This window comes from Oncorhynchus gorbuscha, unplaced genomic scaffold, assembly GCF_021184085.1.
Source record: "Oncorhynchus gorbuscha isolate QuinsamMale2020 ecotype Even-year unplaced genomic scaffold, OgorEven_v1.0 Un_scaffold_3567, whole genome shotgun sequence".
NCBI classification, from domain to species: domain Eukaryota; kingdom Metazoa; phylum Chordata; class Actinopteri; order Salmoniformes; family Salmonidae; genus Oncorhynchus; species Oncorhynchus gorbuscha.
Window position 1 is genome coordinate 6,591 of NW_025747774.1, and position 23,410 is coordinate 30,000.

Sequence of the window (23,410 nt, forward strand, 5' to 3'; positions counted from 1 at the left end):
AGAGGACATACTGTGTTAGGGCTGTGGATTCTCTCCTATTAGAGGACATACTGTGTTAGGGCTGTGGATTCTCTCCTATTAGAGGACATACTGTGTTAGGGCTGTGGATTCTCTCACAGAGGTCAAACTGTGTTAGGACTGTGGATTCTCTCACAGAGGTCATACTGTGTTAGGGCTGTGGATTAGGACTGTGGATTCTCTCCTATTAGAGGTCATACTGTGTTAGGACTGTGGATTCTCTCCTATTAGAGGTCATACTGTGTTAGGACTGTGGATTCTCTCACAGAGGTCAAACTGTGTTAGGGCTGTGGATTCTCTCCTATTAGAGGTCATACTGTGTTAGGACTGTGGATTCTCTCACAGAGGTCAAACTGTGTTAGGACTGTGGATTCTCTCCTATTAGAGGACATACTGTGTTAGGACTGTGGATTCTCTCACAGAGGTCATACTGTGTTAGGGCTGTGGATTCTCTCCTATTAGAGGTCATACTGTGTTAGGACTGTGGATTCTCTCCTATTAGAGGTCATACTGTGTTAGGACTGTGGATTCTCTCACAGAGGTCAAACTGTGTTAGGGCTGTGGATTCTCTCCTATTAGAGGTCATACTGTGTTAGGACTGTGGATTCTCTCACAGAGGTCAAACTGTGTTAGGACTGTGGATTCTCTCCTATTAGAGGACATACTGTGTTAGGACTGTGGATTCTCTCCTATTAGAGGACATACTGTGTTAGGGCTGTGGATTCTCTCACAGAGGTCATACTGTGTTAGGGTTGTGGATTCTCTCAGAGGTCATACTGTGTTAGGGCTGTGGATTCTCTCCTATTAGAGGTCATACTGTGTTAGGGCTGTGGATTCTCTCAGAGGTCATACTGTGTTAGGACTGTGGATTCTCTCCTATTAGAGGTCATACTGTGTTAGGGCTGTGGATTCTCTCCTATTAGAGGACATACTGTGTTAGGGCTGTGGATTCTCTCCTATTAGAGGACATACTGTGTTAGGGCTGTGGACTCTCTCCTATTAGAGGTCATACTGTGTTAGGGCTGTGGATTCTCTCCTATTAGAGGACATACTGTGTTAGGGCTGTGGATTCTCTCACAGAGGTCAAACTGTGTTAGGACTGTGGATTCTCTCCTATTAGAGGACATACAGTGTTAGGACTGTGGATTCTCTCCTATTAGAGGACATACTGTGTTAGGGCTGTGGATTCTCTCACAGAGGTCAAACTGTGTTAGGACTGTGGATTCTTCACAGAGATCATACTGTGTTAGGGCTGTGGACTCTCTCACAGAGGTCAAACTGTGTTAGGACTGTGGATTCTCTCCTATTAGAGGTCATACTGTGTTAGGACTGTGGATTCTCTCCTATTAGAGGTCATACTGTGTTAGGACTGTGGATTCTCTCACAGAGGTCAAACTGTGTTAGGGCTGTGGATTCTCTCCTATTAGAGGACATACTGTGTTAGGGCTGTGGATTCTCTCCTATTAGAGGACATACTGTGTTAGGGCTGTGGATTCTCTCACAGAGGTCATACTGTGTTAGGGCTGTGGATTCTCTCCTATTAGAGGACATACTGTGTTAGGACTGTGGATTCTCTCCTATTAGAGGTCATACTGTGTTAGGGCTGTGGATTCTCTCAGAGGTCATACTGTGTTAGGGCTGTGGATTCTCTCAGAGGTCATACTGTGTTAGGACTGTGGATTCTCTCCTATTAGAGGACATACTGTGTTAGGACTGTGGATTCTCTCCTATTAGAGGTCATACTGTGTTAGGGCTGTGGATTCTCTCCTATTAGAGGTCATACTGTGTTAGGGCTGTGGATTCTCTCCTATTAGAGGACATACTGTGTTAGGGCTGTGGATTCTCTCCTATTAGAGGACATACTGTGTTAGGGCTGTGGATTCTCTCCTATTAGAGGACATACTGTGTTAGGGCTGTGGATTCTCTCACAGAGGTCAAACTGTATTAGGACTGTGGATTCTCTCCTATTAGAGGACATACAGTGTTAGGACTGTGGATTCTCTCCTATTAGAGGACATACTGTGTTAGGGCTGTGGATTCTCTCACAGAGGTCAAACTGTGTTAGGACTGTGGATTCTCTCACAGAGGTCATACTGTGTTAGGGCTGTGGATTCTCTCACAGAGGTCAAACTGTGTTAGGACTGTGGATTCTCTCCTATTAGAGGTCATACTGTGTTAGGACTGTGGATTCTCTCCTATTAGAGGTCATACTGTGTTAGGACTGTGGATTCTCTCACAGAGGTCAAACTGTGTTAGGGCTGTGGATTCTCTCCTATTAGAGGTCATACTGTGTTAGGACTGTGGATTCTCTCACAGAGGTCAAACTGTGTTAGGACTGTGGATTCTCTCCTATTAGAGGACATACTGTGTTAGGACTGTGGATTCTCTCACAGAGGTCATACTGTGTTAGGGCTGTGGACTCTCTCACAGAGGTCAAACTGTGTTAGGACTGTGGATTCTCTCCTATTAGAGGTCATACTGTGTTAGGACTGTGGATTCTCTCCTATTAGAGGTCATACTGTGTCAGGACTGTGGATTCTCTCCTATTAGAGGTCATACTGTGTTAGGACTGTGGATTCTCTCCTATTAGAGGTCATACTGTGTTAGGACTGTGGATTCTCTCACAGAGGACATACTGTGTTAGGACTGTGGATTCTCTCACAGAGGTCAAACTGTGTTAGGACTGTGGATTCTCTCACAGAGGTCATACTGTGTTAGGGCTGTGGACTCTCTCACAGAGGTCAAACTGTGTTAGGACTGTGGATTCTCTCACAGAGGTCATACTGTGTTAGGGCTGTGGATTCTCTCCTATTAGAGGTCATACTGTGTTAGGACTGTGGATTCTCTCCTATTAGAGGACATACTGTGTTAGGACTGTGGATTCTCTCCTACAGAGGTCAAACTGTGTTAGGACTGTGGAAACTATTAGAGGTCATACTGTGTTAAACATGGATTCTCACTATTAGAGGACAACAGACACCACTATTAAGGTCAAATGGAATCTACACTATTAGAGGTCAAACTGTGTTAGGACTGTGGATTCTCTCCTATTAGAGTCAAACAGGGCACCACTATTAGACATATGTTAATGTATTCTCACTATTAGAGGTCATACTGTGTTAGGACTGTGGATTCTCTCCTATTAGAGGTCATACTGTGTTAAACATGGAATCTCCTATTAGAGGTCATACTGTGTTAGGGCTGTGGATTCTCTCACAGAGGTCAAACTGTGTTAGGACTGTGGTTTCTCTCACAGAGGACATACTGTGTTAGGGCTGTGGATTCTCTCACAGATGTTACACTGGAGAGGGTGTGGAATCTACACTAGGGGAAACAGCACCACTGTTAAACATGGAATCTACACTAGGAGAAACAGTACCACTGTTACACATGGAATCTACACTAGGAGAAACAGTACCACTGTTAAACATGGAATCTACACTAGGAGAAACAGCACCACTTAAACATGGAATCTACACTAGGAGAAACAGCACCACTGTTAAACATGGAATCTACACTAGGGGAAACAGCACCACTGTTAAACATGGAATCTACACTAGGAGAAACAGTACCACTGTTAAACATGGAATCTACACTAGGAGAAACAGTACCACTGTTAAACATGGAATCTACACTAGGGGAAACAGCACCACTGTTAAACATGGAATCTACACTAGGAGAAACAGTACCACTGTTAAACATGGAATCTACACTAGGAGAAACAGTACCACTGTTAAACATGGAATCTACACTAGGAGAAACAGCACCACTGTTAAACATGGAATCTACACTAGGGGAAACAGCACCACTGTTAAACATGGAATCTACACTAGGAGAAACAGTACCACTGTTACACATGGAATCTACACTAGGAGAAACAGTACCACTGTTACACATGGAATCTACACTAGGAGAAACAGTACCACTGTTACACATGGAATCTACACTAGGAGAAACAGCACCACTGTTACACATGGAATCTACACTAGGGGAAACAGCACCACTGTTACACATGGAATCTACACTAGGAGAAACAGCACCACTTAAACATGGAATCTACACTAGGGGAAACAGCACCACTGTTAAACATGGAATCTACACTAGGGGAAACAGCACCACTGTTAAATAAGGAATCTACACTAGGAGAAACAGCACCACTGTTACACATGGAATCTACACTAGGGGAAACAGCACCACTGTTAAACATGGAATCTACACTAGAGGAAACAGCACCACTTAAACATGGAATCTACACTAGGGGAAACAGCACCACTTAAACATGGAATCTACACTAGGGGAAACAGCACCACTGTTACACATGGAATCTACACTAGGAGAAACAGCACCACTTAAACATGGAATCTACACTAGGGGAAACAGCACCACTTAAACATGGAATCTACACTAGGGGAAACAGCACCACTGTTACAGATGGAATCTACACTAGGGGAAACAGCTCCACTGTTAAACATGGAATCTACACTAGGGGAAACAGCACCACTTAAACATGGAATCTACACTAGGAGAAACAGCACCACTTTAAACATGGAATCTACACTAGGGGAAACAGCACCACTTAAACATGGAATCTACACTAGGGGAAACAGCACCACTTTAAACATGGAATCTACACTAGGAGAAACAGCACCACTTAAATAAGGAATCTAAAAAATATATATAAAAAAATCAGCACATTTTCTGCTGTTCTGACGCGCGTTGCCATGACGTCATGTCGCAGTTTCACCATTAAAGGATTCCAGCTTGAAGCTTCTGCTTTTCTACAACTGTAGAACGATCCAAAATGAATCCCCTTTTGTGTATGGTTTTGGATTGAGCTTTACATCCTTCTAATAATCCTATCCAAGAGTGGAATGGAGAACTTTTTTACGCTTTTGTGCTTAAATATGAAGTATTTCAGGTATTTGAAGGTTCAGCGTACATTTAGCTCACCCTTAGCAAACCAGATTGGAACGATCCAGAGTAGAGTGCTGAAGGCCACATTAGTCTATTCCTATTGAGAACACATACAAACGCATTGAAACAGCCACGTCTATGGCAAACATTTGTCTGTAGTGTAGCGCCCTCTGCTGTTGGAATTCTGCACAGACAACTGAGCCTCAATTCACTTTACACATTCAACTTTAATCAACCAACCAATAACACTTGCATATATATATATTTTAAAAAAAGTATATATCAAAAGATAAAACAATATTCAACATTGGTTGATAATAATAATACATTTCATAAAGCATTCATGTAATATGATTCTTACCTGGGCCTCTGTTTGGGGTGGAGACTTTTCCTTATTTGGTTTCAGAAGAGATGTCATCTATCCTAGTATTCAAATATGGCTGGTGACGTCCACTGTTTATCATTTCAGGTCTTCTGTGTGTGAGTGTGTGTGTGGGTGTGTGCGTTGTGTTCCTCTGTGTGTGTGTGTGAGTGTGTGTGTGTGAGTGTGTGTGAGTGTGTGTGTGTGTGAGTGCGTGTGTGTGTGTGTGTGAGTGCGTGTGTGTGTGAGTGCGTGCGTGTGTGTGTGAGTGCGTGCGTGCTTTGTGTTGTGTGTGTGTGTGTGTGTGTGTGTGTGTGTGTGTGTGCGTGCGTGCGTGTGTGTAGCTGCGTGTGTTGTGTTCCTGTGGGTGTGAGTGTGAGTGTGAGTGTGAGTGTGTGTGTGTGTGTGTGCGTGCTTTGTGTTCCTGTGGGTGTGTGTGTGTGTCTGTGTGTGTGTATGTATGTGTGTGTGTGTGCGTGCGTTGTGTTCCTGTGGGTGTGTGAGTGTGTGTGTGTGCTTGGTTATGAAGGTGCAGTAGTCCATAAAAACAGGGCTTGATCCCATTTAATGGCAACATAATGCATAAAATATATCTTTCATACACAATCTGCTTTAACATGGAGTCATGAAGATTCAATGGGAGGTATTTGTCTCCTTCAGGACATAACAGAACTAACCAAGGTCCCCTAACTAAAACAAACACACCCTCTCCTTCAGGACATAACAGAACTAACACACCCTCTCCTTCAGGACATAACAGAACTAACCAAGGTCCCCTAACTAAAACAAACACCCTCTCCTTCAGGACATAACAGAACTAACCAAGGTCCCCTAACTAAAACAAACACACCCTCTCCTTCAGGACATAACAGAACTAACCAAGGTCCCCTAACTAAAACAAACACACCCTCTCCTTCAGGACATAACAGAACTAACACACCCTCTCCTTCAGGACATAACAGAACTAACACACCCTCTCCATCAGGACATAACAGAACTAACACACCCTCTCCTTCAGGACATAACAGAACTAACACACCCTCTCCATCAGGACATAACAGAACTAACACACCCTCTCCTTCAGGACATAACAGAACTAACACACCCTCTCCTTCAGGACATAACAGAACTAACACACCCTCTCCTTCAGGACATAACAGAACTAACACACCCTCTCCTTCAGGACATAACAGAACTAACACACCCTCTCCATCAGGACATAACAGAACTAACACACCCTCTCCTTCAGGACATAACAGAACTAACACACCCTCTCCTCCAGGACATAACAGAACTAACAGAACTAACACCCTCTCCATCAGGACATAACAGAACTAACACACCCTCTCCTTCAGGACATAACAGAACTAACACACCCTCTCCATCAGGACATAACAGAACTAACACACCCTCTCCTTCAGGACATAACAGAACTAACCCACCCTCTCCATCAGGACATAACAGAACTAACACACCCTCTCCTTCAGGACATAACAGAACTAACACACCCTCTCCTTCAGGACATAACAGAACTAACCCACCCTCTCCATCAGGACATAACAGAACTAACACACCCTCTCCTTCAGGACATAACAGAACTAACCAAGGTCCCCATCTGAAACAAACCCACTCTCTCCCAAGCACCAAGGGGGAAGATCAGATTGACATAAATCTGATCAAATGGAAAATTCTAAAATCACTGAAAGCTCCTTCATTCTTCATCAACAAAAAAATAATATCTAATTTAGCATTTTATTTATTCCTCTTTTGAGAAATGTATTTTAAAATCTTTGCCTTTTTTCATTCATACAAAAATACATGATGTCTAATAATACCACAGTTTGGCTTCTGGTTTCATTTCAAACACTGAGATTTGAGGAGTTAATGAGTCCCACAGCATGTCTGGACTAGACAGGGGAAGGGCTGAGGCCATAGAGATAGATAGAGGGCACACTGGCCACAAAGCCAGTTTTAGTATGGGCAGCATCACTGAAGGCTTTCACCATTTTAAAGTTCGGGGATGGGCTCTCTTTCTGTGACTAGTTCCCTGTGAGTGTAATAACAGCGTGGTCAGATAGTGTAAACAGTGGTATGGTGTCCATTTTAGGAAACGCTCAGCTTCAGTGGAGTGTGTGTGAATGTTAAGAGCTAAGGTAAAAATGTCTCACTTCACCGTCGTTTAACATAACCCAACACCTAGTGAACTCATCAAGAGGTTTTGGATCTCTTGGCTAAAGTGTTGGGTTGAACAGAAAAGATCCAGGTTCAAGCCCCGAGCAGGAGTACCACCTGACTTCACTACAGTTTGTTTTTCAATCAATCAATCAAACTCTTCCTCTTCTTCTTCATGCTTCCAAAGGGAAGCGACCAGAGCACCACCTGCTCAGCAGGGAAAAGAAGACACAAATCACTCCCATTTATTAAGAGTTCTTCAATTCCACTGACATCTTCATCCATAGAGAGGAACTCTTCCATAGAGACGTCATCATCATCATCACTAACGAGGGACAGCAGTCAGGTTTAAAAAGGTTACTGAAGTAAAAAATAAAAAATAAAAAAACGTTTTTTTTTGTCCTTTTAAAAAAAACGTGAAAAAAACATGGTGATAGAATTCTATCTAAAGTCAGTGTTGCAGCATAGTTGACTGGTTTCTCGTGTGAAGAAGTCTTCTGGGAGCCATCTTGGATTCCAAATCCTGTCCTCTTGAACACAATGTACAAGACAATCTGGAAACCTGTGAACTGAAAGGAAAATATGATATCATGCACAGTATATAGCCTAATTTATTATTTGAATAGCTAAAATAAAACAGACATTTAGATTTTTTAAAAGACATACTTGCTCTGGCTTCCCTGGAGAACTATGACCAAAGAATGAAGGCTAAAGAAAAAAACAAAAATAAAAATAAAAACTGAACGAATTGAAAAGAAGAGAATGGAGAGAAAGGAGTCATTTATTTTGTCAGACAGATAAAAAAACAGCAATTTGTAGCATTTATACTCCAAGTCAGATTCCATCTAAATAAATTGAACAATACAACACAGTGTATGTACCTTTTCTTCTAGTTCCTTTATCTGTCTTTTCTGAGCTGCTATCCATTCCTCCAGCTCTTTGATTCTCTGGACATGAAAAACAGGAGGAACAATAAGGTGGAGAACAAGTCAAATCAGATTAGAGAAATGTTTAGCATTGCTATACTGTAGCTGAGGAAGGAGAATCTCCCTGGGGAATGGACTGTAGGGTAGCTGAGGAAGGAGAATCTCCCTGGGGAATGGACTGTAGGGTAGCTGAGGAAGGATATTCTCCCTGGGGAATGGACTGTAGGGTAGCTGAGGAAGGATAATCTCCCTGGGGAATGGACTGTAGGGTAGCTGAGGAAGGAGAATCTCCCTGGGGAATGGACTGTAGGGTAGCTGAGGAAGGATAATCTCCCTGGGGAATGGACTGTAGGGTAGCTGAGGGAGAAAGGATCTCCCTGGGGAATGGACTGTAGGGTAGCTGAGGAAGGAGAATCTCCCTGGGGAATGGACTGTAGGGTAGCTGAGGAAGGAGAATCTCCATGGGGAATGGACTGTAGGGTAGCTGAGGAAGGATATTCTCCCTGGGGAATGGACTGTAGGGTAGCTGAAGAAGGAGGATCTCCCTGGGGAATGGACTGTAGGGTTCTCTACCAGCTCCATCCTCTACCAGCTCCATCCTCTACCAGCTCCATCCTCTATCAGTACCAGCTCCATCCTCTACCAGCTCCATCCTCTACCAGCTCCATCCTCTACCAGTACCAGCTCCATCCTCTATCAGTACCAGCTCTATCCTCTACCAGCTCCATCCTCTACCAGCTCCATCCTCTACCAGCTCCATCCTCTACCAGCTCCATCCTCTACCAGCTCCATCCTCTACCAGCTCCATCCTCTACCAGCTCCATCCTCTACCAGCTCTATCCTCTACCAGCTCTATCCTCTACCAGCTCTATCCTCTATCAGTACCAGCTCGTTCCTCTACCAGTACCAGCTCCATCCTCTATCAGAACCAGCTCTATCCTCTACCAGCTCCATCCTCTACCAGCTCCATCCTCTACCAGTACCAGCTCCATCCTCTATCAGTACCAGCTCCATCCTCTATCAGTACCAGCTCCATCCTCTACCAGCTCCATCCTCTATCAGTACCAGCTCCATCCTCTATCAGTACCAGCTCCATCCTCTACCAGCTCCATCCTCTATCAGTACCAGCTCCATCCTCTACCAGCTCCATCCTCTATCAGTACCAGCTCCATCCTCTACCAGTACCAGCTCCATCCTCTATCAGTACCAGCTCCATCCTCTATCAGTACCAGCTCTATCCTCTACCAGCTCCATCCTCTACCAGCTCCATCCTCTACCAGCTCCATCCTCTACCAGTACCAGCTCCATCCTCTATCAGTACCAGCTCTATCCTCTATCAGTACCAGCTCTATCCTCTACCAGCTCCATCCTCTACCAGTACCAGCTCGTTCCTCTACCAGTACCAGCTCCATCCTCTATCAGAACCAGCTCTATCCTCTACCAGCTCCATCCTCTACCAGCTCCATCCTCTACCAGCTCCATCCTCTACCAGCTCCATCCTCTACCAGTACCAGCTCCATCCTCTATCAGTACCAGCTCCATCCTCTATCAGTACCAGCTCCATCCTCTATCAGTACCAGCTCCATCCTCTATCAGTACCAGCTCCATCCTCTACCAGCTCCATCCTCTATCAGTACCAGCTCCATCCTCTATCAGTACCAGCTCCATCCTCTACCAGCTCCATCCTCTATCAGTACCAGCTCCATCCTCTACCAGTACCAGCTCCATCCTCTATCAGTACCAGCTCCATCCTCTATCAGTACCAGCTCTATCCTCTATCAGTACCAGCTCTATCCTCTACCAGCTCCATCCTCTACCAGCTCCATCCTCTACCAGCTCCATCCTCTACCAGTACCAGCTCCATCCTCTATCAGTACCAGCTCTATCCTCTATCAGCTCCATCCTCTACCAGCTCCATCCTCTTCCAGTACCAGCTCCATCCTCTACCAGCTCCATCCTCTATGAGTACCAGCTCCATCCTCTATCAGTACCAGCTCTATCCTCTATCAGTACCAGCTCTATCCTCTACCAGCTCTATCCTCTACCAGCTCCATCCTCTACCAGCTCCATCCTCTACCAGCTCTATCCTCTACCAGCTCTATCCTCTATCAGTACCAGCTCGTTCCTCTACCAGTACCAGCTCCATCCTCTATCAGAACCAGCTCTATCCTCTACCAGCTCCATCCTCTACCAGCTCCATCCTCTACCAGTACCAGCTCCATCCTCTATCAGTACCAGCTCCATCCTCTACCAGCTCCATCCTCTACCAGTACCAGCTCGTTCCTCTACCAGTACCAGCTCCATCCTCTATCAGAACCAGCTCTATCCTCTACCAGCTCCATCCTCTACCAGCTCCATCCTCTACCAGCTCCATCCTCTACCAGTACCAGCTCCATCCTCTATCAGTACCAGCTCCATCCTCTATCAGTACCAGCTCCATCCTCTATCAGTACCAGCTCCATCCTCTATCAGTACCAGCTCCATCCTCTACCAGCTCCATCCTCTATCAGTACCAGCTCCATCCTCTATCAGTACCAGCTCCATCCTCTACCAGTACCAGCTCCATCCTCTACCAGCTCCATCCTCTATCAGTACCAGCTCCATCCTCTACCAGTACCAGCTCCATCCTCTATCAGTACCAGCTCCATCCTCTATCAGTACCAGCTCTATCCTCTACCAGCTCCATCCTCTACCAGCTCCATCCTCTACCAGCTCCATCCTCTACCAGTACCAGCTCCATCCTCTATCAGTACCAGCTCTATCCTCTATCAGCTCCATCCTCTACCAGCTCCATCCTCTTCCAGTACCAGCTCCATCCTCTACCAGCTCCATCCTCTATGAGTACCAGCTCTATCCTCTACCAGCTCCATCCTCTACCAGCTCCATCCTCTACCAGTACCAGCTCCATCCTCTACCAGTACCAGCTCCATCCTCTATCAGTACCAGCTCCATCCTCTACCAGCTCCATCCTCTACCAGCTCCATCCTCTACCAGCTCCATCCTCTACCAGCTCCATCCTCTACCAGCTCCATCCTCTACCAGCTCCATCCTCTACCAGCTCCATCCTCTACCAGCTCCATCCTCTACCAGTACCAGCTCCATCCTCTACAAGCTCCATCCTCTATGAGTACCAGCTCCATCCTCTACCAGTACCAGCTCCATCCTCTATCAGTACCAGCTCTATCCTCTACCAGCTCCATCCTCTACCAGCTCCATCCTCTACCAGTACCAGCTCCATCCTCTACCAGCTCCATCCTCTATGAGTACCAGCTCCATCCTCTACCAGTACCAGCTCCATCCTCTATCAGTACCAGCTCTATCCTCTATCAGTACCAGCTCTATCCTCTACCAGCTCCATCCTCTATCAGTACCAGCTCTATCCTCTATCAGTACCAGCTCTATCCTCTACCAGCTCCATCCTCTACCAGCTCCATCCTCTATCAGTACCAGCTCCATCCTCTACCAGTACCAGCTCCATCCTCTATCAGTACCAGCTCTATCCTCTACCAGCTCTATCCTCTACCAGCTCTATCCTCTACCAGCTCTATCCTCTACCAGCTCTATCCTCTACCAGCTCCATCCTCTACCAGCTCCATCCTCTACCAGCTCCATCCTCTACCAGCTCCATCCTCTACCAGCTCCATCCTCTACCAGCTCCATCCTCTATCAGTACCAGCTCCATCCTCTATCAGTACCAGCTCTATCCTCTACCAGCTCCATCCTCTACCAGCTCCATCCTCTACCAGCTCCATCCTCTACCAGCTCCATCCTCTACCAGTACCAGCTCCATCCTCTACCAGTACCAGCTCCATCCTCTACCAGTACCAGCTCCATCCTCTACCAGCTCCATCCTCTATCAGTACCAGCTCTATCCTCTACCAGTACCAGCTCCATCCTCTACCAGTACCAGCTCCATCCTCTACCAGTACCAGCTCTATCCTCTACCAGCTCTATCCTCTACCAGCTCTATCCTCTACCAGCTCCATCCTCTACCAGCTCCGTCCTCTACCAGTACTAGCTCCATCCTCTACTAGCTCCATCCTCTACCAGTACCAGCTCCATCCTCTACCAGCTCCATCCTCTACCAGTACCAGCTCCATCCTCTACCAGCTCCGTCCTCTACCAGCTCCGTCCTCTACCAGCTCCGTCCTCTACCAGCTCCGTCCTCTACCAGCTCCGTCCTCTACCAGCTCCGTCCTCTACCAGCTCCGTCCTCTACCAGCTCCGTCCTCTACCAGCTCCGTCCTCTACCAGCTCCGTCCTCTACCAGCTCCGTCCTCTACCAGCTCCGTCCTCTACCAGCTCCGTCCTCTACCAGCTCCGTCCTCTACCAGCTCCGTCCTCTACCAGCTCCGTCCTCTACCAGCTCCGTCCTCTACCAGCTCCGTCCTCTACCAGCTCCATCCTCTACCAGTACCAGCTCCATCCTCTACCAGTACCAGCTCCATCCTCTACCAGTACCAGCTCTATCCTCTACTAGCTCCATCCTCTACTAGCTCCATCCTCTACCAGCTCCATCCTCTACCAGCTCCATCCTCTACCAGCTCCATCCTCTACCAGCTCCATCCTCTACCAGCTCCATCCTCTACCAGCTCCATCCTCTACCAGCTCCATCCTCTACCAGCTCCATCCTCTACCAGCTCCATCCTCTACCAGCTCCATCCTCTACCAGTACCAGCTCCATCCTCTACCAGTACCAGCTCCATTCTCTACCAGTACCAGCTCCATCCTCTACCAGTACCAGCTCCATCCTCTACCAGCTCCATCCTCTACCAGTACCAGCTCCATTCTCTACCAGCTCCATCCTCTACCAGCTCCATTCTCTACCAGTACCAGCTCCATCCTCTATCAGTACCAGCTCTATCCTCTACCAGCTCCATCCTCTACCAGCTCCATCCTCTACCAGCTCCATCCTCTATCAGTACCAGCTCCATCCTCTACCAGCTCCATCCTCTACCAGTACCAGCTCCATCCTCTATCAGTACCAGCTCCATCCTCTACCAGCTCCATCCTCTACCAGTACCAGCTCCATCCTCTACCAGTACCAGCTCCATCCTCTACCAGCTCCATCCTCTACCAGTACCAGCTCCATCCTCTACCAGTACCAGCTCCATCCTCTACCAGTACCAGCTCCATCCTCTACCAGTACCAGCTCCATCCTCTATCTCTACCAGCTCCATCCTCTACCAGCTCCATCCTCTACCAGCTCCATCCTCTACCAGCTCCATCCTCTACCAGCTCCATCCTCTACCAGTACCAGCTCCATCCTCTACCAGTACCAGCTCCATCCTCTACCAGTACCAGCTCTATCCTCTACCAGCTCCATTCTCTACCAGCTCCATCCTCTATCAGTACCAGTTCCATCCTCTATCAGTACCAGTTCCATCCTCTATCAGTACCAGCTCCATCCTCTATCAGTACCAGCTCCATCCTCTACCAGCTCCATCCTCTACCAGTACTAGCTCCATCCTCTACCATCTCCATCCTCTACCAGCTCCATCCTCTACCAGCTCCATCCTCTACCAGCTCCATCCTCTACCAGCTCCATCCTCTACCAGCTCCATCCTCTACCAGCTCCATCCTCTACCAGCTCCATCCTCTACCAGCTCCATCCTCTACCAGCTCCATCCTCTACCAGCTCCATCCTCTATCAGTACCAGCTCCATCCTCTATCAGTACCAGCTCCATCCTCTATCAGTACCAGCTCCATCCTCTATCAGTACCAGCTCCATCCTCTATCAGTACCAGCTCCATCCTCTATCAGTACCAGCTCCATCCTCTACCATCTCCATCCTCTACCATCTCCATCCTCTACCAGCTCCATCCTCTACCAGCTCCATCCTCTACCAGCTCCATCCTCTACCAGCTCCATCCTCTACCAGCTCCATCCTCTACCAGCTCCATCCTCTACCAGCTCCATCCTCTACCAGCTCCATCCTCTACCAGCTCCATCCTCTACCAGTACCAGCTCCATCCTCTACCAGCTCCATCGTCTACCAGTACCAGCTCCATCCTCTCACAGCTCCATCCTCTCACCTGCTGTGAGTGCTGTAGCATGTCCATTCTCTCCCTGAGGATCTGTGAGTCCCTCTCTCTGAGCTCCATCATGACTCCTCTCTTCCACTGCTCCACCGCCCGACGCAGTGTCTCCCTCTCGTCGTCCGACAGCATCTCTGACATCTTGGCCCCCGCATCCTGTTGCAGGGCATCAAACAGCATTGCCTCTAGCTCCAAGATCCTCTGGAGGGAGGGAGGGAGGGATGGAAGGATGGGGAGAGAGGGGAGGGAGGGAGGGATAGGGAGAGAGGGGAGGGAGGGATAGGGAGAGAGGGGAGGGAGGGAGGGAAGGATGGGGAGAGAGGGGAGGGAGGGAGGGAGGGAGGGAAGGATAGGGAGAGAGGGGAAGGAGGGAGGGAGGGAGGGATGGGGAGAGAGGGCAGAGAAAGGAGACAAGGTCGTTGGTGTTACACCTAACGACCACAAGAGGGCATAGCTGCAGCTAGTCAGTGGGTGGACAATGTGATCCACTGGCTCAATGTTTTCCGTAAAAACTTATACACTGAGTATATAAAACATTAAGAACACCTGCTCTTTCCATGACACAGACTGACCAGGTGAATCCAGGTGAAAGCTATGATCCCTTATTGATATCACTTGTTAAATCCACTTCAAATCAGTGTAGACGAAGGGGAGGAGACTGGTTAAACAAGGATTTAAGCCTTGAGACAATTGAGACATGGATTATGTATGTGTGCCATACACAATCCATGTCTCAATTGATTTAAGCAAGACAAAAATTTAAGTGCCTTTGAACGGGGTATGGTAGTAGGTGCCAGGCGCACCGGTTTGAGTCAAGAACTACAATGCTGCTGGGTTTTTCATGTGTATCAAGAATGGTCCACCGACCCAAAGGACATCTAGCCAACATGACAACTATGGGAAGCATTGGGCCAGCATCCCTGGGGAATTCTTCTGACACTTTGCCCCGATGAACCGAGTCTGTCATGAGGACAAAAAGGTGGATGCAACTCAATAGTTGGAAGGTGTTCTTAATGTTTTGTGCACTCATTGTATATTTTCACTTTAGTCATTTAGCAGATATCAATCAAATGTATTTATAAAGCCCTTCTTACATCAGCTGATGTCACAAAGTGCTGTACAGAAACCCGGCCTTAAACCCCCAAACAGAAAGCAATGCAGGTGTAGAAGCACTGATGCTCTTATCCAGAGCGCGATTGTTAGTTTTACAAAAGGCAAGTTTTTTTTTCCTGGAACATTTGGGTCCATTTGAAATGTCTCACCTTGTGAGCCTGAGCCATGGACTGTTTCCTGTAGTCCAACTCCTCATCCAGATAGCCTTTCTGTTTACTGAACACATGCTGCAGAGAACACACAACCTGATCATCCAGCCAACTCCAACTGAAGATTCATACAAAATCATTCATTCATCCATCCATTCATCCATCCATTCATCCATTCATCCATCCATTCATCCATTCATCCATTCATTCATCCATCCATTCATCCATTCATTCATTCATCCATCCATTCATCCATTCATCCATCCATTCATTCATTCATCCATCCATCCATTCATCCATCCATTCATTCATTCATCCATTCATCCATTCATCCATCCATTCATTCATTCATCCATCCATCCATCCATTCATCCATCCATTCATTCATTCATCCATCCATCCATCCATTCATCCATCCATTCATTCATTCATCCATCCATTCATCCATCCATTCATTCATTCATCCATTCATATAAGTTGTCTGTTAAATACTGTAGGTCAGGCTACAATATATTGCCAGTTGCCCAATGCACTCAAAGCACATAACACATACTTCCATGCATCAGCAACATATTAAACATCTTGAGCAACATGCTAAATAAGAAGGGTTAAAAAATAAAATATAGATCAGCCATTTACCTTCTCACTTTCAATGTCCATCCTTTTCTGTGCTAAAGCTGTTTTGGTGACCTCTATATTCTCAAGCCACTGAAAGGAGAAGATAATAAACTGGGATATTCAGCTGGGAATAAAACATTACTTTATCTCATTAACTCAATGATGCAAAGCCTACTGTACGACAGGGATTCAAAGACAAGGCTGGCATTCAAACAAACAAAGATTCAAAAACAGCCTTTTGAAATGTAAGTTGCTGAGAATATAACTACCCTCTCTGCTAGCGTTAAGACGGTCCTGGCGTGAATGGCCACCACCTGCTCCTCGTTGGATAGGTTCTGGGTGGTACATGGCACATAAGGAGAACACAACACTCAGACACTCAGTATCAAGCAGACAGCAGATCCATCAACACTGAGACACTCAGTATCAAGCAGACAGCAGATCCATCAACACTGAGACACTCAGTATCAAGCAGACATCAGATCCATCAACACTGAGATACTCAGTATCAAGCAGACATCAGATCCATCAACACTGAGACACTCAGTATCAAGCAGACATCAGATCCATCAACACTGAGATACTCAGTATCAAGCAGACATCAGATCCATCAACAGTCAGCATCAAGCAGACATCAGAACCATCAACATTCAGCATCAAGCAGACATCAGGTCCATCAACAGTCAGCATCAAGCAGACATCAGAACCATCAACATTCAGCATCAAGCAGACATCAGAACCATCAACAGTCAGCATCAAGCAGACAGCAGATCCATCAACACTGAGACACTCAGTATCAAGCAGACATCAGATCCATCAACACTGAGACACTCAGCATCATGCAGACATCAGATCCATCACTGAGACACTCAGTATCAAGCAGACATCAGATCCATCGACACTGAGATACTCAGTATCAAGCAGACAGTAGATCCATCAACAGTCAGACATTCAGTATCAAGCAGACAGTAGATCCAACAACAGTCAGACACTCAGTATCAAGCAGACAGCAGATCCATCAACACTGAGACACTCAGTATCAAGCAGACAGCAGATCCATCAACACAGAGACACTCAGTATCAAGCAGACAGCAGATCCATCAACACAGAGACACTCAGCATCAAGCAGACATCAGGTCCATCAACATTCAGCATCAAGCAGACAGCAGATCCATCAACACTGAGACACTCAGTATCAAGCAGACAGCAGATCCATCAACAGTCAGCATCAAGCAGACATCAGATCCATCAACACTGAGACACTCAGTATCAAGCAGACATCAGATCCATCAACACTGAGACACTCAGTATCAAGCAGACAGCAGATCCATCAACACAGAGACACTCAGTATCAAGCAGACAGCAGATCCATCAACACGGAGACACTCAGTATCAAGCAGACAGCAGATCCATCAACACTGAGACACTCAGTATCAAGCAGACAGCAGATCCATCAACACTGAGACACTCAGTATCAAGCAGACAGCAGATCCATCAACACAGAGGAGACAGATAGACAGAGCAATGAGTCCAGTGAGGTTTGAGCGGATCCGACTGCGGCAGACATACATGAACATACATGTAGATAGGAAATGAACATACACTTACGGCATTATCCCCCAGTATATCTAGCTTTTTCATTAGCTCTGTGATGATAATGTCCTGCCAGGGAGGAGAGACAAGAACATCAGGTTAAACTTCAAATCAACTCCTTAACACTCCCCTGAGACCAAAGGTATTTAAACTCTGACCCTACGAGGACAACTACTGGTTGTCTGTTCTACCTGATCATTAATATCACCCACCTGGTGTCCCAGGCCAAAACAGGACCTGATCATTAATATCACCCCACCTGGTGTCCCAGGTCTAAATCAGGACCTGATAATTAATATCACTCACCTGGTGTCCTAGGTCTAAATCAGGACCTGATCATTGATATCACCCCATCTGGTGTCCCAGGTCTAAATCAGGCCCTGATCATTAATATCACCCATCTGGTGGCCCAGGTGTAAATCAGGCCCTGATCATTAATATCACCCCACCTGGTGTCCCAGGTCTAAATCAGGACCTGATCATTAATATCACCCACCTGGTGTCCCAGGTCTAAATCAGGCCCTGATCATTAATATCACCCACCTGGTGTCCCAGGTCTAAATCAGGCCCTGATCATTAATATCACCCCACCTGGTGTCCCAGGTCAAAATCAGGCCCTGATCATTAATATCACCCACCTGGTGTCCCAGGTCTAAATCAGGCCCTGATTAGAAGGGAACAATGAAGAAATGCAGTGGAACTGGCTTTGAGGTCAAGATTAGAATTTGAGGCCCCTAGACACTCTCCTAGTCCCTAGCTCCTAGCCTCTACCCCCTAGCACCTTTTATATGATATTATTATTATAGACTCACTGTGACTCCCTCAGCCTCACAGTACACCTGCAGTGGACTGATGCCTTCACAGAAGTATAATATATATATATATATATATATATATAGATATGATATTATTATTATAGACTCACTGTGACTCCCTCGGCCTCACAGTATACCTGCAGTGGACTGATGCCTTCACAGAAGTATAATATATATATATATATAGATATGATATTATTATTATAGACTCACTGTGACTCCCTCGGCCTCACAGTCCACCTGCAGTGGACTGATGCCTTCACTGAAGTATAATATATATATATATATAGATATGATATTATTATTATAGACTCACTGTGACTCCCTCGGCCTCACAGTACACCTGCAGTGGACTGATGCCTTCACAGAAGTGGATGTTGTGGAAGTTGATTCCTGGAGATCTCCTCTCCCTCTCCTGGATGGTGATAGATGACATTATTACTAGATGGCCCATCTTGGAGACCATGGGCATGTAAAACTAGCCTGCAACTCTTTCATTAGCTAAAGTATGTACGAGTACAGCTAAAACTGACAATACATTTCCAAAAACGTGAATATCATTAAGATTTATTTTTTTTCACCAATTTTTTCTGTCCAATCGTTTACAAGGTTCAGTGAAACCTGATAGAGATCGGAGAGGATGAAGCTTGGGGCGGCGCCCGAGAAAGAGGATGGGGCTAGGGGGCGGCACCCGAGAAAGAGGATTGGGCTAGGGGGTGGCGCCCGAGAAAGAGGATGGGGCTAGGGGGCGGCACCCGAGAAAGAGGATTGGTCTAGGGGGCGGCGCCCGAGAAAGAGGATTGGTCTAGGGGGCGGCGCCCGAGAAAGAGGATTGGTCTAGGGGGCGGCGCCCGAGAAAGAGGATGGGGCTAGGGGGCGGCGCCCGAGAAAGAGGATGGGGCTAGGGGGCGGCGCCCGAGAAAGAGGATTGGTCTAGGGGGTCAAATGGCTCTTACTTCAAGTTCAAGGATCCGGAACTCCAGGAGTTCATTTTGGTCTCTGGCGTCCTGAAATTCGTCTTTTAAACGTGACTCCTCTGTTTCCACGTGCTTGATCTGTTAAGAGACAGAAAAACACTGGGGAAATGTAATCACATGTTCCCAATAACACCTGGATTACATTACTTCAGGTAAATATCATGGACAATAGTTTTATACCTTCTCTATAAGTTCTTGATTTCTTTGATATAGGGCTTGTTTCTCCTCGATCCACTTCATATCCTAAAAAAACACACAGGAAATCAGTGACAAAGAACTCTGTGTGTGTGCGTGCGTGCGTGTGTGCGTGCGTGCGTGTGCGTGTGTAATCCAGTCACCTGTCCTTGCTGGGACAGAACACACTCCAGGTCCTGTATTCTGGTTTGGTAGAGAATAAGCTCTGCTTGCAACTGTTCTCTTGTCTGTGGAGTGAAGAGAAAAACATTCACTGGTTATATACAATGATAATAAACGCTAGTAGAATATGTTTCTCTACCTCTTTCAGTCTCTATGGCAGCATTCTTTCTCTACCTGGTTCAGTCTCTACCTGGTTCAGACTCTACCTGGTTCAGACACTACCTGGTTCAGACACTACCTGGTTCAGTTTTTACCTGGTTCAGTCTCTTTGGCGGCATTCTGTCTCTACCTGGTTCAGTCTCTACCTGGTTCGGTCTCTACCTGGTTCGGTCTCTACCTGGTTCGGTCTCTACCTGGTTCGGTCTCTACCTGGTTCGGTCTCTATGGCAGCATTCTGTCTCTACCTGGTTCAGTCTCTACCTGGTTCAGTCTCTATGGCAGCATTCTGGATCTACCTGGTTCAGTCTCTACCTGATTCAGTCTCTACCTGGTTCAGTCTCTACCTGGTTCAGTCTCTACCTGGTTCAGTCTCTATGTTAGCATTATGTCTCTACCTGGTTCAGTCTCTACCTGGTTCAGTCTCTACCTGGTTCGGTCTCTACCTGGTTCGGTCTCTACCTGGTCCGGTCTCTATGGCAGCATTCTGTCTCTACCTGGTTCCGTCTCTATGGCAGCATTCTGGATCTACCTGGTTCAGTCTCTACCTGGTTCAGTCTCTACCTGGTTCAGTCTCTACCTGGTTCAGTTTTTACCTGGTTCAGTCTCTATGTTAGCATTATGTCTCTACCTGGTTCAGTCTCTACCTGGTTCAGTCTCTACCTGGTTCGGTCTCTACCTGGTCCGGTCTCTATGGCAGCATTCTGTCTCTACCTGGTTCCGTCTCTACCTGGTTCAGTCTCTATGGCAGCATTCTGGATCTACCTGGTTCAGTCTCTACCTGGTTCGGTCTCTACCTGGTTCGGTCTCTACCTGGTTCGGTCTCTACCTGGTTCGGTCTCTACCTGGTTCAGTCTCTACCTGGTTCAGTCTCTATGGCAGCATTCTGGATCTACCTGGTTCAGTCTCTACCTGATTCAGTCTCTACCTGGTTCAGTCTCTACCTGGTTCAGTCTCTACCTGGTTCAGTCTCTACCTGGTTCAGTCTCTATGTTAGCATTATGTCTCTACCTGGTTCAGTCTCTACCTGGTTCAGTCTCTACCTGGTTCGGTCTCTACCTGGTTCGGTCTCTACCTGGTCCGGTCTCTATGGCAGCATTCTGTCTCTACCTGGTTCCGTCTCTACCTGGTTCAGTCTCTATGGCAGCATTCTGGATCTACCTGGTTCAGTCTCTACCTGGTTCAGTCTCTACCTGGTTCAGTCTCTACCTGGTTCAGTTTTTACCTGGTTCAGTCTCTATGTTAGCATTATGTCTCTACCTGGTTCAGTCTCTACCTGGTTCAGTCTCTACCTGGTTCGGTCTCTACCTGGTCCGGTCTCTATGGCAGCATTCTGTCTCTACCTGGTTCCGTCTCTACCTGGTTCAGTCTCTATGGCAGCATTCTGGATCTACCTGGTTCAGTCTCTACCTGGTTCAGTCTCTACCTGGTTCAGTCTCTACCTGGTTCAGTTTTTACCTGGTTCAGTCTCTATGTTAGCATTATGTCTCTACCTGGTTCAGTCTCTATGTCAGCATTCTGGCTCTACCTGGTTCAGTCTCTATGGCAGCATTATGTCTCTACCTGGTGCAGTCTCTACCTGGTTCAGTCTCTACCTGGTTCAGTCTACCTGGTTCAGTCTCTACCTGGTTCAGACTCTACCTGGTTCAGACTCTACCTGGTTCAGACTCTACCTGGTTCAGACTCTACCTGGTTTAGTCTCTAACTGGTTCAGTCTCTAACTGGTTCAGTCTCTATGACAGCATTCTGGCTCTACCTGGTTAGTCTCTACCTGCTTCAGTCTCTACCTGGTTCAGACTCTACCTGGTTCAGTTTTTACCTGGTTCAGTCTCTGTGTCGGCATTCTGGCTCTACCTGGTCAGTCTCTACCTGGTTCAGTCTCTACCTGGTTCAGTCTCTACCTGGTTCAGTCTCTACCTGGTCAGTCTCTACCTGGTTCAGTCTCTAGGGCAGCATTTTGGTTTGAGACTTGCGTGCTTAACTCACATTTTCTCTCACGGATGTCAATGCATGATTTATGTGAATGTCTGGGCTGAATCAGGCCTGGGAGGAGTCCTACTTATGATGGACAGGTGAATACGACTATACCCCAATACCTCCAGTGGAATAGTGGTCTGAAATACATTACTGCCCAGTGAATGAAATACATGTTTTGATAATGGCATCATAATAGAGCACCTCTTACCTTGACTTCCTTCTCTGCATCAAACGTGCCCCCCACCTGCTCCTGTAGAAGTGCATAGGCTCTCTGAAGAGCCTGGTACTCCATGGTCAACTGATGAAACCTCATCTCTGTCTCCTCCCTGATCATACCCTACAGGCAGACAGGCACACAGAAAGACAGGTAGAAATAAAGACAGGTAGACAGACAGGTAGACAGATGGGCAGACAGAAAGACAGGGAGACAGAAAGACAGGTAGACAGATGGGCAGACAGACAGGAAGACAGACGGGCAGACAGACAGACAGACAGACAGACAGACAGACAGACAGACAGACAGACAGACAGATGGGCAGACAGACAGACAGGCAAATGTACAGACAGACAGAAACAACAGTGAGGGAGGTCAGAGGTCGCTGTCCCTCCCCATGGTTATTATAACACAATATCAGAAACAACAGATGACATTAGAAACAGGCAATATGTCTGCTTCTCGGTAAACGTTGCGTTGCATATTTACACTTCTGTAATTGACTGCTGTATATCAAGAATGGAAACACACTTCCACATTCATTCATAGTTCTGATACAAACCAAATGTCGAAACGTCAAGCTTTCATCAGGGAGCAATCAGACGAGAAAACATACATATATCTCTCTCTCTCCCTCCTCTCTCTTTCTCTGTCTTGATCGTTCTCTCTTTCCTCTCTCTCTCTCTCTCTTGATCGTTCTCTCTTTCCTCTCTCTCTCTCTCTCTTGATCGTTCTCTCTTTCCTCTCTCTCTCTCTGTCTTGATCGTTCTCTCTTTCCTCTCTCCCTCTCTCTCGATCACACTCTTTCTCTCTGTCTTGATCGTTCTCTCTTTCCTCTCTCTCTCTCGATCACACTCTTTCTCTCTGTCTTGACCGTTCTCTTTCCTCTCTTTCTCTCTGTCTTGACCTTTCTCTTTCCTCTCTCCCTCTCTCTTGATCATACTCTTTCTCTCTGTCAGACTCCCCTTTAAACACGACAAGCAGAACTGTGTGTCTCCAGGTCTTACCTCC

The 23,410-nt window shown here is 46.7% G+C and overlaps 1 protein-coding gene across 1 annotated transcript in view; it reads right to left on the reverse strand.

Annotated features, from left to right (window-relative positions):
• Nucleotides 1–7,891: 7,891 nt before the first annotated feature.
• LOC124027928 (janus kinase and microtubule-interacting protein 3-like) overlaps nt 7,892–23,410 on the reverse strand; it is a 32,145-nt gene continuing 16,626 nt past the window's right edge. Inside the window, exons 6-19 of the mRNA XM_046340133.1 lie at nt 23,407–23,410; nt 22,394–22,522; nt 20,034–20,117; nt 19,876–19,938; nt 19,675–19,773; nt 19,035–19,133; nt 17,919–17,972; nt 16,580–16,645; nt 16,332–16,400; nt 15,693–15,770; nt 14,428–14,631; nt 8,347–8,412; nt 8,132–8,204; nt 7,892–8,034 (exon numbers count right to left, since the gene is read on the reverse strand). The exon at nt 23,407–23,410 is cut by the window's right edge and continues 185 nt beyond it. Of these exons, the coding sequence (XP_046196089.1) occupies nt 8,154–8,204; nt 8,347–8,412; nt 14,428–14,631; nt 15,693–15,770; nt 16,332–16,400; nt 16,580–16,645; nt 17,919–17,972; nt 19,035–19,133; nt 19,675–19,773; nt 19,876–19,938; nt 20,034–20,117; nt 22,394–22,522; nt 23,407–23,410 (1,066 nt within the window). The 3' untranslated portion in view covers nt 7,892–8,034; nt 8,132–8,153. The remainder of the gene's footprint in view (nt 8,035–8,131; nt 8,205–8,346; nt 8,413–14,427; nt 14,632–15,692; nt 15,771–16,331; nt 16,401–16,579; nt 16,646–17,918; nt 17,973–19,034; nt 19,134–19,674; nt 19,774–19,875; nt 19,939–20,033; nt 20,118–22,393; nt 22,523–23,406) is intronic.